The sequence below is a fragment of the Tachypleus tridentatus genome, chromosome 1 (assembly GCF_004210375.1).
Source record: "Tachypleus tridentatus isolate NWPU-2018 chromosome 1, ASM421037v1, whole genome shotgun sequence".
NCBI classification, from domain to species: Eukaryota; Metazoa; Arthropoda; class Merostomata; order Xiphosura; family Limulidae; genus Tachypleus; species Tachypleus tridentatus.
In genome coordinates this window covers 70487661-70506157 of record NC_134825.1, presented here as the reverse complement: position 1 = coordinate 70506157, position 18497 = coordinate 70487661, and the positions used below count along the sequence as shown (strand labels likewise).

The 18497-nt window shown below is 28.7% G+C and overlaps 1 protein-coding gene across 3 annotated transcripts in view; it reads left to right on the top strand.

Moving 5' to 3' along the window:
- Nucleotides 1-18497, top strand: part of LOC143251691 (uncharacterized) — a 76379-nt gene that overhangs the window by 39972 nt on the left and 17910 nt on the right. For all 3 annotated transcript variants that reach the window (XM_076502943.1, XM_076502949.1, XM_076502954.1), the window contains exons 9-17: nucleotides 246-367; nucleotides 2604-2676; nucleotides 3069-3163; nucleotides 4301-4398; nucleotides 7295-7481; nucleotides 10071-10550; nucleotides 14232-14299; nucleotides 14631-14804; nucleotides 17316-17412. In XM_076502943.1, coding sequence (XP_076359058.1) covers nucleotides 246-367; nucleotides 2604-2676; nucleotides 3069-3163; nucleotides 4301-4398; nucleotides 7295-7481; nucleotides 10071-10550; nucleotides 14232-14299; nucleotides 14631-14804; nucleotides 17316-17412 — 1394 coding nt within the window. The remainder of the gene's footprint in view (nucleotides 1-245; nucleotides 368-2603; nucleotides 2677-3068; nucleotides 3164-4300; nucleotides 4399-7294; nucleotides 7482-10070; nucleotides 10551-14231; nucleotides 14300-14630; nucleotides 14805-17315; nucleotides 17413-18497) is intronic.

The following is an 18497-nucleotide window of genomic DNA, read 5'->3' as shown; positions in this document are numbered from 1 at the left end:
ATTGCTCTTAATGAGGAAGAACGTGTATATATAAAACCAGTAGTATATGTTTAGCTACCTTTAAATCTGTATTTGTTCATGCTTATAGGAAATGTTGTTTTTTTTTTTTTCATATGAAGCCTGTGTTTTTGTAATCTGTTGTTAGTGTAGATATCTTAATACTCCATTGATTTCTATCCATTGTTTGAAAGCAAGCTGGAATAGTAACATAAATTTTTCTAAAATGAAAGTTGTTTTTGCTTTAGCTGTAGAAAGAGCTCTTCAGTTTCTCCATCGAGACGAACTACCACCTCACTGGGACCGAGAACTTCTAATGGGACTCTGTGTTCCATTAGCAGAAGAAGCTTCTCAGCATTCAGAATCTGATGTATGACTTCTTTTGTTTTGTTAAAGATTTGTTCACTGTGATTTTTCACTATTTAGGAATATTATACAAGATTTTCTTAGATAAGTTATTTAGTTTTACACATTTGTTCTAAAAAGAAAAAAGAACAATTTCAAAATTTGAAAAGGCAAATTTTGTTGGCTCAAAATTTGTCTGATTTCATATCATCAGCAAAATCTTCCTGAACCTAAAATGAATTGTAATTGGTCTAACAGGTTTTCAGAAACTAAACTTCACAAAAAAGTGTAGTGATAAGCTGTACAATGATGGTTTGAGATGGTTTGTGCAGACAGTTATGTAGCTTTTTAGAGGAATTTTTAAAAACCTATAAATATTTAGCAGGATACAACTTTAAGTGAAGGTACTGAGTAACAGTTCATTTTATGAAATACAAAATAAATGTTGGATAACAGTGCTGTTATGTTTTTAATGGTATTTTCAACATATGAAAAAACTACAAAAACTTAAACTATTAGAACCAGTTGGTTCATACATTATGGTTATTTAAGTAGTTTTGTTTCATTTTATTACCTATTATATTAAACTAGTTGATTTAGTAAAATCTGTAATAATCCAGAATAAAATTGCATCAAACCATTTGCCAATCACACAACTATTGTCAAAACTTAGTGTAGGTTAAAAGAAACTGCAGCATTGGCATGACAAGACATAGCTGTGAGCTCAATGTAGTAAAGCTATCCAGACCTTAAACATATTGTGCAGATACTGATATTATTTGAAAAGTTGGTGTTAATAACCACTTCAGGAAAAAAAAAAAAATAACTTTGTGATTTTGAAATAATATTTTTAATGATAATGGACTACTGAATTTCTGTGAAATAAGTGTTTTTTTTCTGGAACTGTTAAACATCCTGTATATGTATAACGTTGGACCTAAAAAACCGTAAACTATATAAGAAATTTGATGTGGCATATAGTTTCTTTTTAATTGCTGAAATTGCAGATCAAGTTACCAAACAAATGTCTGTAAAGAATGAGATGTTCCCACTGTGTCTTTTGGAGAAAATAGGAACTGGATCAAGATTTACATGTTTCTTTATTGATTATACATGGAAAAATATATAACGTATCAAATTTGTGTCTTAACTATTTTGAACATAAGGAAACTGTTTTGAAGTGTGCAGCAAGTTAGCAAATAAATAAGGTAAAAATATATTTCAAGCTTGTAACAGTACATATAAATGTAAGAAATACTTTAGTTTTGTTCAGAATAATATTGATCACTCTAAAAAGAGATTATGTATGTGAGAAACAGATTTCAACATTTGACAAAATCATAAGTGCATGTTGTAGACTACAGTGACACCTTGTTAATCTGAATGCTCTCAGAAAATGGCAAACCAGTATCCACTGCAAGTTTAGGTGTTTTGTGAGCAGTGAGTATCCCCTTGTTCCCTGTTTTGATAAAGATATGCATGACTAAATAATTAGTTAATTATGTATCTTTAGAAAATGTATGTTTGTTACAAGAAATGGATGTTTGGATTCACAGCATAAATATATAGATTATTGATTAAATTTCCTGTATGAGGATTTTATGTATGGAAAAAAAATCATTCAGACTGTAGGTGTAAGCACTAAGAAGAATTTGCCACATATGATGGACTACCACAACTTAAACAGTGAAATTAGTCCAAAAGTATATTTGAACTGAAGAAGTGATCATTAACCTGTTCAGTGCCGTAGACGATAACTCGTCCAAGCCAATTGGTAACACTGTGCCATGGAGGAGTTAATTCGTTCTCAATAATACCTAACTTCAACGCTAGATGACAGCACCATACATGCATTTGACCTACTTACAAATTCACTTTCGATTCAAAATGGCGTCACAAAAAAGTTACAAAATGTAGAAGCATTAGAGTTGTATTGTAGCAGCTGAAATACTTGGCAGTCAACAGGTTAAAGAAATGTTATACCCATGTATATTTTGGCATTTGTCTGTGTGTGTGATTAAATTTAAACCAGTAAGGAGTGTTAAGCTCTTTTATTATCTGAAAACAGTTAAGTTAATGATGTATTTAATTTGTTTGCATCTTATTCCATGTAATTTTTCTGAGATTGAAAATTTTTCAGAGAGATGTGAAGTTAAGATTTGGAGTTTATTATTAAAATAAAATTTTGCATTAAGTATATTTTGAAATGAAATGCTATTAATGAAAATGGCATTGCTATATAGTAGTTGTTTTATTTACAGCTTTCAGATGATGAACCAAGTGAAGAAAAAGATCACTTTGTTGCACAATTATACAAATTTATGGATGATAGAGGTAAAGTAAAATGAAATAAAACTGACATTTTTATGTTCAGATTTGAAGTGCAGATATGATATTTAATTAAGATTTCATTAAAGTAATAAAAGTTATTGGAGCAAAAAATGGTTATCAACTGATTAACTAATTTATTACTACATTTATTGCTAATTTAAATTTTTGTAATTAGCATTAATACTTTTTTTCATTAAAAGATTGTCATGTATCTGATTGGGGGGTATGTTATATTTAAGTTACATCAAATCAGTGAAAACTTTGATTAGAATTTTTGCAGCATTCTTTCATGCATGACAAATATTTCTTTAGAGAAGTGTGTAAGGAGAAAAATATTGTTTTAAAAGTTATTGCTGTGATGCCAACAGATGCTCATGTTATATTAATTTTTGAAGGTACACCAATTAATAAAGGTCCAACATTGGCTGGTAAAGACCTTAACCTTTACAAGCTTTTCAAAACAGTGCAAAAGATGGGAGGTTATAACAGGGTATGATATTATTTTTATTTGCTTTTACATTTAACCCTTTCATGGCAGGCTCATTCAAATTGTGGAAATCAAGTTGTGAAATTTCACTTATACAGCAATAATTGTGATAACTCTTGTGGCTTAACATGTCTTCTCAAAAATTGGTAAGATTTTATTAAAGATTGTAAGTATCTTGAATACAAATAATGATGTTTTTATAATTGTTTGTATTGAAAAATATTAATTTTTCTGTTGTAGTTAGTTGCATTCAAACTGTTGTAAATCACTTTGCACTCATTTTGTTACTTTAAACATAAAAGTATTCATATAGTTTTTCATATTTCATTTACGCAATCTCTAGAACCTCCAAAAAGAATATCAAAAAGTTTTTTGAGGAAAATATTTATAATTTATTTTCTCTATCATGTTACTAACTCTAGCTATTATCATCAACATTCAATGCAACAAAATTATTAAATTTGGAAGTATAAAAAACAGTAATGTACCTTTTTAATTTTTCAAAGAATGTCTTTAAAGAGTTTCCTTTTGTTAAATTTGTAATTTCATAGCTTTTCAGATATAGTTAATTTTTTTGTTTTATTTCTGTTTCTCCTCTTTTACAATTTATTATTCTAGACACAAGTCAACAGTGCCTTTAAGGTATATTACAGTTTTATTTGGGGAGACATGTGCAACCTTTTGACAGAATATTAAATTCATTTATCTACATTGATATTAAAGGTATTTAACTAAATTTTGAATGTAACAGTGACTGGTGCAGAAATGAGTTAAGAGAGGGCTCTCATTATGAAAGGGTTAATGTAAGTCAAATTTACTGCATATGTACATTGATGAATCAGTGAAAGAAAATTCACTTTTTTAATTTAGAAAAGAGTTATCATTCAAGAGGAGCATGAATTTTAACTTGATGTAGGAATTATCAAATATATCTTCTGGTTGCAAATTCTGTGCAACAGTTATTTTTATAAAGATAATTGGAATAATTTGTGTGAGAATGTACATCTGTATTTGAAATTTTAATGTTAACAGTTTTTAGCAGTCTTTTGGATTAATTCTGCTACACAATAGTAAAATACTGTCAGTATCATATATTAGAATACCTTGCTTTCTGCATTAAAACATTTTTTTACATTGCAGGTAACAAATCACAACCAGTGGAAAACAGTCTACCAAAAAATGCATTTACCATCATCTAATACTGCATGCTCCCATCAGACTAAAATGGCTTATAAAAGGTATTTCCTAAGTTTGCATTATATCAGTTGCAAAAATTTTTAGTCAGTATTTTGTAGATGATTATTTAACATTTTAGTTAAGGTCTGCAAAGTTGATTTTTCTCTTAACTTTTTTGATTGTATATTTAAACCTGTAAAAAATACATTTGGATTTTACAAATTATATTTTCTGCTTCCATATAAGTTTAGACTTTACTGTAGATGAAGTATAACTTATAACATTTTTTACCTATATTCTTATGTAAAATGAAAGGAAAATAATTTATATTAAAAAACTGATTTTACAGAACTAAACTGTTTAACCCTCTCACTGCATGCAAGTTAAGATGTGTATGTTATGCCATTTTACAGAGTTATCTTCAACATTTATATAAACTATTTCATTGTCAATGTATAAATAAATCTGACATTAAAATATCTTAAAACAAATTTTAATTTTATCAGGAAATGTTTACATAATCTCTCCTATTGTGAGAATTGTGACATTTGTTCTCTAGGTTTTCCCCTTCTGAAGTAGTACATACTTTTTTGTGAATTACTTAATATAAAATTGATGTTACTAAGGTAAAGTATAAGTTTTATAGCCTTCTATCTTATTGTTTAAGGAGTCATCAACTAGGAAATATGACCCACTACTATAATATCTCACAAAATGCCAATAATTCTTATTGATGTTGTATACTGTATCATTTACAGTTAGTAGAGAGGCAGATTTTAATCTGTTGAATAATATTTAATGCTGTATTGTTCATCAGTACATAATATTTTAAATTTCATTTTTAGTTTTAAAGTTTATCTTGTGGTTTTCAGAACAAAAGACTAAGAGAATTAATTTAAGCTTTTCTTGTCTTAGAAAGCCAGTTGAACTATAAGTGTTACTGGATTTGCTTTGGGAATATTATTATTATTCTTTATTCTTAGGTGCATTATTTAAGTAAATAAAAGTTATTTACTGTACTAGTTGCATTAGTGCTATTAAAAAAAGGAAAAAGGCACAAGTTTTATTGGCAACCATCACCAAAAAAAAACAAAAAACTTAGGTCAAACATAAGTACTTTACTATATGTAGTGTTTTTCATGTATATCTGTTATTTGTTAGTATGAAAATAAAATGTAAACACTAGAAACATATTAGGTTAGACTGAGTAAGATAATAAAAAATATTAATAGTAAGAAATTATTAACATGGTTTGCTTGAGTAGCTTGTGCATTACATCATTCAGTACAGTAAAGTTGCAGGTGGTTGTTGCAAATGGGTCTTATTTGCTAGTTTAACACTGAAAGGAATACGATTGAAGGCTGTAAAACATACTTTGCTTTAAGTATACCTATATCATAATGAGTTATTTATGTTAAAATACATACATTAAAAGAGGGGATGGTAAATAAATTATAGAATGGTGAAGACCAGTAAAACAAATGGCATTATTCTCATACTTTGGTGAAAGTGGGAATTTTAAAAATAATTCTTTATAAAATTAACAACTTAAAACTGACTTATGTTATTAAAACTAGACTTATTAACTACATTATGATGCCAAGTTTACTTGTTGTACATTGATGATAAAGTAATTTAATTAAATTTTAAATGTAACTGTAAAATGTCATAAGCAGTGCAGTTTGACCTGTCTATTGTGTGAAGGCTTTAGGGGTCAGGTGAAAATATACACACATACTAAAGAATTAGAATATAGTGCAAATTAATAATTGTTAAAATATTGTAATTGAAATAAAAATTTAATTCTTTTAGGAACTTTAATTTTTCTTGTGTTTTCATAGTTATGTTATTAAAGGTTATTTTATTGTGTATAAAACATAAAAGAAGAGAGTGTATGTTGAAACAGAAAAATAATTCTAAAGTTAATGTTTTCAACTAGGAAAATAAATCTAGTGCATATGAATATTCAAGGTTAATATTTCTTGGCAGTAATTCAAAATTATATATTTGGTGTTGTGTACACATCTGATCAATATCAATATGGAAATCATACATGTGAGAATATTGAGTTACGACACCGTAAACAAGTTTTAAAATCCAGTAGCATAAAATGGAAATTAGGTAATTGCACCCATAGGCTGTTTTAGCATTATCAGGACCTGAACATCAAATTAAACTATCATTGTGACATTTTGGATGTGGTTCTTGGTACAGTGTGAATCTATTTTACTTTAAGATAGAAACAATTTTCAATTTGCTTTGTTTTACCAATTAAAAAACATTTTCTAGTAAAAGGAACAGAATATACAGGAAATCCTTTACAGTTTTTATTATAAAAGTTCATTTAATTATGCTAATTGGTTTGGTATACATGAAAGAAGTATCTTGATAATTTGAGTAATGTTTACCATTATTAAAGCTAGTTGTTATTTAAATGTCTTCTCTTTTAAAAGATTACCATGTTCTTGTTATATGTGTAATTACTGTCAGGATTCTTAAAGTATTTGCACATTCTGTTCGGTGTTTACTAAAACTATTTAAGTAGTTTGAGGTCAGCTTGCTGTGTGGAAAATTTGTCGTTTTTAATCACAAATTGTTCTTTAAACATTATATCTATGAATCAAGGTGTGATATGATGTAGTTAATATTGAGGCGCATGAAATTTCAGGTATTACTTAAAAATATACAAACTTAAAGTTGTAAAAATGACTTAACTTTTGTGTTATGATATGTGTGGGTGGGGATGGATTGTTTTTATTTTAGTGATGTGTTCAGTTTGTATTTTCTGTTGACTAACTTTGTTAAATAAATGGAAAAGAGAAATTTGTATCTTGAGAGTGCATTACCTTTTGTGGAATATTTTTCTGTTTAAGAACATAACGATATATAAATAGTTCCATTTCTCAAATTTAAAGAAACTCTATTTATAGCATACATATTTCAAGCTTTTTTTTTAAGGTACCTACAAAGCTTTGAGGATTTTTACCGTAAACTTGGTTGCACCATGGTTTCAAATCCCAGATCTTCACGTGTTAGACACAGATCTGAACGAAGTTTTTTATCTGTTCGCTCAAAAGAGAAACCTATATCTACAGTCAAAGAAAAAGGTCAGCGGAGGAGTGTGAGTGGTGAACAAATTAAAAAGGTTTGAATAGACTTACTTTTGTAATTTTACTCAAATAAATGTAATGTATTAGTCTGAGTGGTTGAATAATTTGAACTGTTGGTGGCACAACTTTAATGTTTTATACTTTGGAAAATACAAATAGTTGAAATTTTATTGGAAATTGATATTTAGGTTTGGCAGTAAAGTGTATGTGCTTATTTTTGTAGAGTTAAAAATGTTGCTTTATAATGAAGACCAAATATCGCTTGAATAGTATCTGAACTAAGTTCATATGTGTGAAAAAAAGAAACAGTTTAATTTTTGTTCTCTTGTGTGAGTAGCTGAAGATTAAAGCTAGTTTTTGACACACAAAGAGAGTTGAATATACAATGATTTTGCTCAGAAGTTATGTGAAACCTGGCCATGGGACTCTGGTTGGATAGCCCTAAACTAGATAACACTGTGTAACAAAATTTTTACAGTTGCTTATGCCTAAACTAAATGGAAAAGACCTATTTTTCTCTTCAAATTTTGCTTTTGTGACAGGGGAGCATATAATAAAAACATGATGGGAGACTTTATTTGGGGGCTGATCTTGAAAAACTACTCACTTCTAAACATTTTATTCATTTTTGTACAACTTTAGTATAAATACATATAAATCTTGATTCATATGTTGTTGTATTCAGATTTTATGTAAATGAAAATGCACAAATTTGCCCATTTTTACATAGAAAATAGGTTAATTTCTAAATTTCATTATCCAGGTCACAGAAGCAAAGTTTGAAGGGAATAATGGCCATTTTCTGTACTTTTACAACATAAGCAACTAAGAAATAATACATACTATTCAGGAACAAAATTTGTGTTATATAGTGTAATTTGTGAAAACTATGCATCAGTAATCATGTTCATAGTTTAAAAGTTCTGATAGTAATTTTTCGGACACTTAACATATATTTAATATTTCCAATATTTCATGTAATTTCTAAATTACTACTGGCTACATTCAGATAGTTTTTGTCTGTTCTTTCCGTGTTCATTTGGTAATGTATTGAATGCCCAGTGTTACTGTACACTGAGGGAAGGTGTTTTTTCTTCATTTACCCTATTGTCAGGGGCATCCTTTACTGCACATCTCACAAGGGTTTAATAACTTACCTTCAAAATTTTATTAGACTATTTTATTAGTATAGCATAAAATCTTAACTAATAATCCATATTTTAATAGTATTAGTATGAGTTTAAGTTTCTAATTTTATAAGTCAGTATTTATGAAAATCCTGCATTGTGACACAACTCTAGGCATCTCCTCTTCTCTGTTTTATCCACTACCCCTCCAGGAAGTATGAAATTAAATTACTCACTATAAAATTTCCATTGCTCAGACAAACCAGAATTCTGTTTGGTTGCAGAGCTATCAAATAGAAAATCAGACTTGATAAACTTGTGTCACATCCTGTCTTTCAGGATTTGTTAATAGTTTTCTCTTGTGTGTAATTATATGTTATCTATAACCAAAGGAAGTTGAAATTTTTTCATTTGTTAAATGACATACTGTATTAGGTTATGTTCTAATTGGTTATATGTAAATTTCACTCAAAGTACCAACATAGTTCCTATAAAAAGTTAACTGTTGGTTTAGATGACTTTGTAATGGCTCTTGTTGCATAATCAGAAAGGTAGAAACATTTTGAGAGGTTAGAGAATGTGCATACTTTTTGTATTATTAGTTTATATTGTTTGTTGCATTATTTAATTAAATAAAGATTGTTTAATGCATCACTAATATCAGTATAAAATTGTGGACTTACATGTCCTTAACAAGTGCCAACAAAGAAAAGATTGGATAAATACTGTATTTCTTATTTTTCATGTTTATTCTTTATATATTGTTATAAAAGCAACTAAAATAGAAAAATAGGTTGGTTAAGGTTAGAATGGGTAAAATAATATAATAAAAATGCTTTATGAGGCACATACATGTATGGGCAGTTAATGGGTAATGTAATTTAATAGCATAATATGAGCAACATATTTCTCAAGTGATTTACAGTTTATAATGGTGAAAATAGTAGCTAGATGTGGTTCAAAGGGAAAAATATAAATAGATGTATACTATTACAAGTTTAAAGCTACTTTAGATAAATGTAGTTTCATGTTACAATTTGTAGTCATTCTAGATATATAAAAAAAGGGAAGGGGTGAGTTGAATAACACCAATAAAGTTTTAAGATTTTTTAAGAATAAAAGCATTTTTAGTATTAACTTTGAAATTGCTTTGCACACAACTTCAAAACAAATATTTAACATTTTCATGGACAAATCTGCTTTTAGTTTGTTTAAAATGCTTCACTAAAAATATTACTTTTTGTATATGAAAGACTTGCAATGTTTACTGAAAGTCTGCCAGATTTTGTGAAGATATACATACTATGTTAAAAGTTTGTAGTGTCAAATCTATAAAGACTTTGAAAACTAAGACATCATGTGGTTGGCCAAATAGATCAAATCCCTATTGAGAGAATTTAAGGCATAATTTGATTATAATCAAATTACATTTATTTTCAGACAGATGGTTTACATAAAGACTTAATATTATTGTCATTGCTTTCCTTTGTTACTTAGGAAAAAGAATCTTCTGAAGAAAAAGATGTTAGTCAGGTGAACAAGTTGCCCTCAAAATTATCTAAAGATGATGAAAAGCAAGAAGCTTCCAGGCCTCAGACAAGAGAGGAAGTCAGAAGAGCCAAGTCTTTGAGTCCGGATAAAAAAGAAACCAAAAGTAGCAGCAAAAAAACAGATAAAAAGGGTATAATTGTACAGAAGAAATCCATTAAGAGTAGTGAGAAACATCCAAAAACTGATAAAGATCCAGTTGGGGAAGCTTTAAAAGAGAATAAGGTTTCAGTTTCTGATACAAAAGACTGTGTGACAAAGAAAAAAGCATCTGGGCAGAAGCAGAAAAACAAAAAAGTAGACAAACCAAAACTGACAGAAGAAATTGTAAAAGTAAACAAGCAGAATAATCTTGAGTTAATTGCAACAGACTCCAAAAAAAAAGAAAGTCTTGGACGAAGAAAAAGGAAAATTGTAGATCCTGACAGTGTAAGTACAATTTTATTAAATCATTATTCCTAATTTTATAGAATTGTTATATAAACCTATTTGTATATACAGCACAGTACATTTTTAAGTGTTATGATCACAGCTCTTAGATTAGGTGTACATGGTATAAATTCAGTCTACAAACAAACAGATGAAATCATTGTTAAAGCCTGCTGATGACATTTTGGGAGAAACCTAAAATAGTAGAAAGTCATGATTTTTTTTTGTAAGTTTAGTAGTTATTTCATTTTTCTACGTGTAAGAGGTGTGAAAAAGAAATGGTACAGTCTTTCTTCTGTCATAGAGATGGTACTCAATAGTTATAATATAAATATGCATGCTAGAAAATCTTCAACAATAGAGAGTTTTACTTTAAAAGGTAGTTGCTATTAACTTTTGTTTCTTTACTCAACAGTCCCAAAAAGAAGGCAAGAAACCATTGCTAAGATACTAAACCAGAAAGTGACCAATCCAACAAATTACTCATATTGCTTCTTGTTTCTGTCAAGATAATTCTACAATTACTCTATCACTAAATCAGTATAAACCCACCTCCATTGTGTGTGCTTATGGTTATTAATTAGGCATAGTAACTAGTAGTAATTTAAAAAAAAAAATCAATTTCAGTGTGAACAATGTCATCATTACCCTTTGAAGGTAGCTTTTGTATAGAAATTGGGTGTTCCTTTAAAAAGCTTAAATACAGGGTGAGACAGGAATTACCAGCCAATAATAGGTGAATGTCAGATGACTGTATCAGGCAGAATTCTCAATGCTTTGTACAACATACAGTTTGTGTCTTTAAAGAGCCAGTTGGTATATTATGTATGAAGTGAAGGAGCCAAAAAAAATCAGTACACATAATACTAAATTTTATTATATACATTTAAAGAAAACAATAACTTTCAGTCAAGGGAAAAGATGTTACAAAATAACTAGTAAAAACATTTTGAAAATGTAAAATAATCTAGGGATGGCAACACTAAAAAAAAGTGTGAACAAGAACATAGGGATGAGACTGCAATTTCCAGTTGATCTTGTTGAACATTTAAAATCCATTGCCACTAGATTTGTTATATAATATGCATTTTCATGTAAGACAATGTGTAACATAAGTACACCATTTTGACATTTTAAACCTGTTTTGATCTGGATCTTAATCATATCACCAAGGATACCTTTTACTGAGCATAAGTGTTTTTGTGTCTTCTGTTTAGAATTTTATTAAACTACTTGTTATGTTATATCATTTAGTATAGCATAAAGTTTTTGCTAATATATAATCACTAGTTTAATACTATATAATGTATTAGTTCTCAATTCTATGATGCAATATTTTAAAAATCCTAAATTTCCCCTAGTGTGATGCATGAAACATTTTCTCTAGGTATCTTCTCTATTTTATGCAAAACCTCTTCAGTAAGTATGAAATTAAACAACAGTGAATCACTATAAATCATCACTACTTATACAAACCGTTATTTCTATAGCCCTCAGTTTTGTTTGGTTGCATAGCTATCAAATAGAAAATTATGATTGTTACAGGAAATTGTCTTTTTTGCATGTTATTAGTCTTTGTTCGTTTGCGCATTATTTAATGCATTAGTATAAGAGAAGTAGGGCTAAATTTCATTGATAGTCAACAGCAAAAGAAAGAATACTTGGGTAAGTCCTTTATTTCTTGTTGTACATGTTTATCTTTTATTTATTATTATAAAAATAAAAATATATATCTCTCTAAGCTAGTTAAGGTTACATTAGGTAAAATAAATAATGATAAAACAGTTTCACGAGACTCCTAAGAGCAGCTCATAGTATTTTTTGAGTAAAGTAATTCAATAGTGTAATGGGAGATGTATGTTCCTCAAGTGCTTTACAAAATTTATAATGGTACAGATGGTAGTTACACTTTTTAAAAGGCTGATAAAAGTTGAATTATAAATGTACAATGTAATGAGTTTAAAGCTATTTTGAATAAATGAATGTAATCTGTTACATTTGAAGTCATTCTAGAAAGAAAAAAGGTGGTTACAGGGTTGGTCAGATCAACCAACCAAGTTTATAATTGGCATAAAAAAAGATAAAATTTGAAGTTTTATTGAAAACAAGCATTTGAAATACATTTAGGAGGTTTTAGAGATTACACAAATAAAATTTGAGAATTTTGAGATGAAAGGTATTTCTAATCTTAGCATGAAAATCTCTTTGCACACAGACTATTCAAAACAAATACTCAATATATTCAAGGTTAAATCGTTTGTTTTTGGTTTATTAAAAATACTTCACTAAAAATGTTTTATATGAAAGATTTATAATGCGTACTGAGAGAGTGATAAATGTTGTGAAGATATAGTTATATTAAAAGTTGTATTAAATTTAAAGACTTTGAACTAGTACAAAGAAGTAGCATGGTTGGTCAAATTGATTGAACCTGTGTTGAGAAATTTGAGGAAAAAAATACTCCACATCTTGGAATTGCAGTAGATGTTTTTCTGCAGTATGATTAATACTGTGACTTTTATGTAAAGCTACAATTGTAGAAGTAGATGAACAGTCCTACCTCATTTTTGTTCTGACAGAATGCTGTATCTGTTTGTTGTTGTTGTTGTATTTGAAACATTGTGTGTATGAACAACACTTTTGGAACATGATCATAAGCTGTCCACATCCTCGACATCACTGCAGTGTGTTGTTGGTTGCATGTGATATTATTGATTTATAAGAAATAAAATTTCATGTCCTTCTGATCATCCATTGTATATTTGCATTGTTTAATATAATTTGATTTATTTTGAAATTTGTTTTTTATAGTAAGACAGTAAAACAAGTTAGCCAGAGAACAAAAAAAGAAATTAAGGGTATTATAATAATTAAAAAAAATTTAGTACAAAAGTTTAGCATGATATATGATTTTGGAGCTTTATTATTCTGTTACAGTATATCCATGCAGTGAAGTTGCTATTGCAGAAGGTTTGCTCACTTGGTTGTCATGAACAAAGTGTGTCACTTTTTTCTGCTGGCTTTTTGTAACTCATGAAGCATATAAGGATGATAGTTTCCTACTGCCAGTTTCAACAGTCTGACTGGAATGTCCTTGTGATAAAGAATACACATTTCATTCTTCAGCTCCTTGTTCAACTGAACAGAAGGCATTCATGGAAACCTTATCTTAGTAATCCTGTGTCCTGGTGCCTGGAAAACTTGGATAACTGTTTCCAATGATCTTAGAGTTTATGTATTCATTTTTATTACTAAAGCCACACTTTGCTTACCATTGCTTGGTAGTTGCCACACTTATCTGTAATAATGATATCTGTTACAGGTCTTTTTCCACATGTTTTTAGGATTAACATATTCCTGTGTTTTCTATTACCATTAAATATAAAAGATACTCTCTTATTGGAAATTCTAAAGCCCCTATCTGAGAATATCATTAGGATCTGGGTATGTGAGTATATTGCAGCAAAAAGAGCTGTTATATAACCCTCACAAAAAGAGACAAATTTTTAATGGAATCACAATACTGTTAAACGCTGTACTATGTCAGAATGTAGTCCTTATTTATGCTTTTGGTTACTGTGTATTGGCTGTGGTTGCCATGTGATTTATTTGTATTTGAAAAATCATTTTATTATACTGGGTTCTCAGTATTGATTAGTGTTTGTTTGTTTTTCCTTTCAGTCTCCAAAGAATATTAAAAAAATGAAAAAGGAAGAAGTTTCATTAGAAAAATGTAAAATAGGAGATAAGTAAGTACTTTGTTTGGTTATGCAGTTGCTTAATTTTTTTAAAAATTAACATTGAGTATTAAAACATTTGGTTTTTGGCAAGCAGTGTATAAATTTTCATTTATGTTTTTAAAATTAATAAATGTGTATTACAGTGCTAAACATTATACTGGAATGTAGAAAAATTTTACAGCTGTTAAGACTGCTTTGTTTTCTGATATGTAACTGTTTCTTCATTACCTGAAATTGCTAAATTATTTATTTTGAGAAAAATTGATTTACTAATCTTCTATGTGGGCTGCTTATGAATACTGAATAAGTTGAAGTTTGATTGAGTTCTGTTTATTTTCAGACAAGAACCAGATGGTGTTAAAAAACAAGAATTGAAACTTTCTGTTGGTGACAAGATAAAAGTAAGGTATGGGCGTGGCAAACAACATAAAACATATGAAGCAAAAATAATTAAGGTTGGAAAATCTACTGGTGAAGCTCGTTTCTATGTTCACTATACGGGATGGAATGGAAGGTAATTTTAATTGTGTTATGTTATTGTATAAATTATGTTTTAACATGCAGGTTTGTGTCTCTAAAGGTGTTACCTTGAAGTTCGTTTATATCCAATGTTTTTGTTTCTTCCCACTTAAGTTTTCATTTGTTACTATAAAATACTGTAGACTCCTCTTGACAGTATGAATATTTTTAACTTTTGTATATGGTGTCTTATGGTACAACTTTTCCTTCTTTGGTGTAATCCTTCTGTTAGTACTACAGTTGTAATATGTTAGCACATTTAGGTCTACTCCTTTGCATTTCATAAAAACTAAAATATAGTTTTTAAATATTTAAGTACAATATCTTCAAGATTTGAATTTGTGTTAACATTAACTGTAAATTGGAATTTAGTGGGTACTCTGTATTTGTTAAATTTGGTATATATACAAATTAAAATATTTTTATTAATTTTTAGAATGTTATACTTGCTTGACTCAAGGGAAGTAACACATTTGTGAATAAAGTTATTATACTGTTTATGCTATATTTAGTAGAATAAGAACAAAAAACATTCAAAATATACATAAATACACAATATCATGAACAAATTTATTTGAAGAGAGTGTCAGGTTTCAAATGTTCTATTTATTTAATGGGCTTTTTCATGTGGTTAAAAGGGAACATCAATTCTATGGCCTTTTCATGAATTTTATTTTTCCTTTTCATTTTTCCATGCAATTTGATAGTGTTAATATAACTTAACACTTGCAATGAAGTAGGAATTTCTATTTCCTCACCATCTTTTCCATTTTGTTTATCTTCTGAATCTCTCACATTGTTACCATCTTGTGATTCTATTATATATTTTAAATCAATTTCATCAGTTTCTGTTAAAACATTTTTGTCAATGTTTACAGAATCATCTGCATCAATCTTCTCAGTCAGAGTTTGGATTACACTAGAATCGTCATAACTTCTCCACAATCTCCGTCATTATCAAGAATAAATGATCAGTTTCGAAAGCAATTTATTGTGCATTCATCTTTTATTCATTTGATTGAATGACTTAAAAATGCAATTTAATCTAACATGTCAATTTTCATGGTCATTTCAAATGCTTTTACAGTCGTCTGTGTTTGCAAAAATATGCTGAAGCATCAGTTTTCTGTATTTCAGTTTTATACAATGTATAATTCCATTATCTAGTGGCTGGTGTTGTACATGGAGGTAGAAAGACTAAATGAACATTTGAAAGTTGAACTTTTGGGTGACAAGTTGCATTATCTAGGAAAAGTAGAATATTCCTATTTTCTTGTTCCATTCTTTGGTTTAATTTGTTCAAAATTTCCTCAGTATAGCACTTGTTAGCCACGCTTTATTATTTGCTTTCCATTTTACAGGAAGTTTATTCTTCCTTAAATTTTTGAAACAGTGTGGATTTTCACATTTACCTATTCCCCATGGTAAATTTTCTCTAAATTTTAAAATTAAGGAAGATAAGAATTTATTTTTTCATGAAAATTATTGAAAGAGTAGAATTTTGCACAAAGACAAATATATTTCTACAAATCATGAATCTAATTTAACTGCAAAAATAATGATGGCAGAAAAAAGAACAGAATATATTTAAACAATACTTACTGTAACAAAATGTCTGAAAACTTATTAATATTTAAACAAATTATTAATTAAAGAAGAATTTATTAATATTTAATCAAAAACATTTTTCCCACCTTACTTAGGTTCTAATCCTACTTGTTGATAGATGAGGTAGGTGAAAGATAGTTTTCCATCCGTGTTATGCAGGTTCCACTGTATAGAGGGCCTTTTATAAGAGAAATCTTAAGATAATGCTGCAAAATATTGGTATTTCCAACTTGTACAGGTTTCTGCCGTATGCAGTTTGCGGCTTAGACAGGTTTTACTGTAATGAAAAGCAGAATTTTTCATAAAATGTAAATAGTTGTGTGATCTTGTTTGTCAGTAAAAAGAACTGCAAAAGTAATGCTAAGCCCATAGTTAGTTAATTATTAATGTATTTTGAAAATATTATGTTATTAGTGTATGTTTCTGGAAACTTGCATATTATTAAGTTAAACAGATAATGTATGTGCTTTAGTTTAAGACAGGAAATGCCTTTTCCAGTTGTGAATAACCATCAAACATTTTAAAAGTGATAATAAATAAATCTTAAATCCTGTGGTTGAAAAGAGAGCAAGAGTATCTTTGTGCTAATAAATGATTATTCTTACTGACTGTCAATAATATTTGATTGAGAATATGACAAATTAATGTTATATCTACCTTATCAGAGTGAATATGTTCACAAAGTTTTTTTAAAACAAATACAAATTTCACTGAATTTTTACTTATGGTTTTCACATTAAAAGTTGCTTTTGTTGGTAATATGTTAAATTTTTGTGGATATGATTATTTTATATTTTTTGGGTAAAAATAATTGAATTTGGGTGTTTTATATAAAATGCAGTATTTAATGTCACTTTAAGAATCTGCATGTTCTATGTCAGTGATATTATTTTTGTAGGTATGATGAGTGGCTGAAAAGAAGGTATATTGTTGGAAAAATCCCTGAAAAGATGAACAACACTAAGAACAAGTTAAGAGAAGGATTCTTAGAAAGGGTAATTTTATCTGTTATTAAGAGTTCCAGTTCTGTAACTTAAGACCAGCTTGGTTCAGTTATGTTGCTTAAGAGATATTAAAGCCAGTCACGATTGGTTTTCTCTATTGTGGTAACTGGTTGAATAAACGTAAAACAATAAGACTTTCAATTTGAAAATATATTGTAGAGAATGAGGTGTGTGGTGATATTTAATATGTGAAATTAAACTGCATGGTGTTTAATTTAAAAAAAAATAAACACTTTTTTGAATATTGTGAATTGAAAATGTGATAATCCAAGTGGTAGGACTAATGCAAAGTGTTAAAAAGTTAATAAACCAAAATGAGTGAACTGTATTTAAATAAATAAAGATAACATTAATTTCAGATGAAAGAAATATATTTGGAAACTAATGTTGTATGGAAACTAAAAGAAGTGACAAGACTTTGTTGAATATCTTGGCAATTTCAAGTTTCATACAAAAGTCAGGGTGAAGCTAATGCTACAATGCCAAAACTGCATTCTTGGTACACTTTGCAGCTGACCAGTCAGAATAGAATCACTGGAATGTGGAAAAATAACTTTCACATGACAGTCATGAAGTTGCCTGTCCATACAGAAAGTAAATTGAGATGCAGAAGATTATGTCATGAAACAGTAGATAAGTCTCTTAACTAGTTAGGCTATAGAAAGTAATACTTTGGGATGAACATTGCACATCCTGTAGAAGATTTGGGATGTTACAAATTAGAACTTAAGAAAATTTAAATTTTGCAAGTATGAAATGTATATGCTGTAGTAAATTATTTACATAAGTATTTGTGCTTCAGAAATAAAATTACTGACAAACTGTTGTCTTAAACTGTAACCAGTCTTTTTTTTTTTGTTAGGGGCTGGAAATAGTCTAGTGATTAGTGTGTTGGACTGTGAATCTAAAGATGCATGGTTAGCTTTTGATTTTTTTAAACTGAATCAAGCAGGTAACAAGAGCTGAATTTCAAATTAGAAGTTAAAAAATGTAATATATTTGTGAATGTAATATGTGTGTGCATGCACACACTGTGAGAGTAAGGTATGCAGTATTTGCATACTACAGTACCTTTC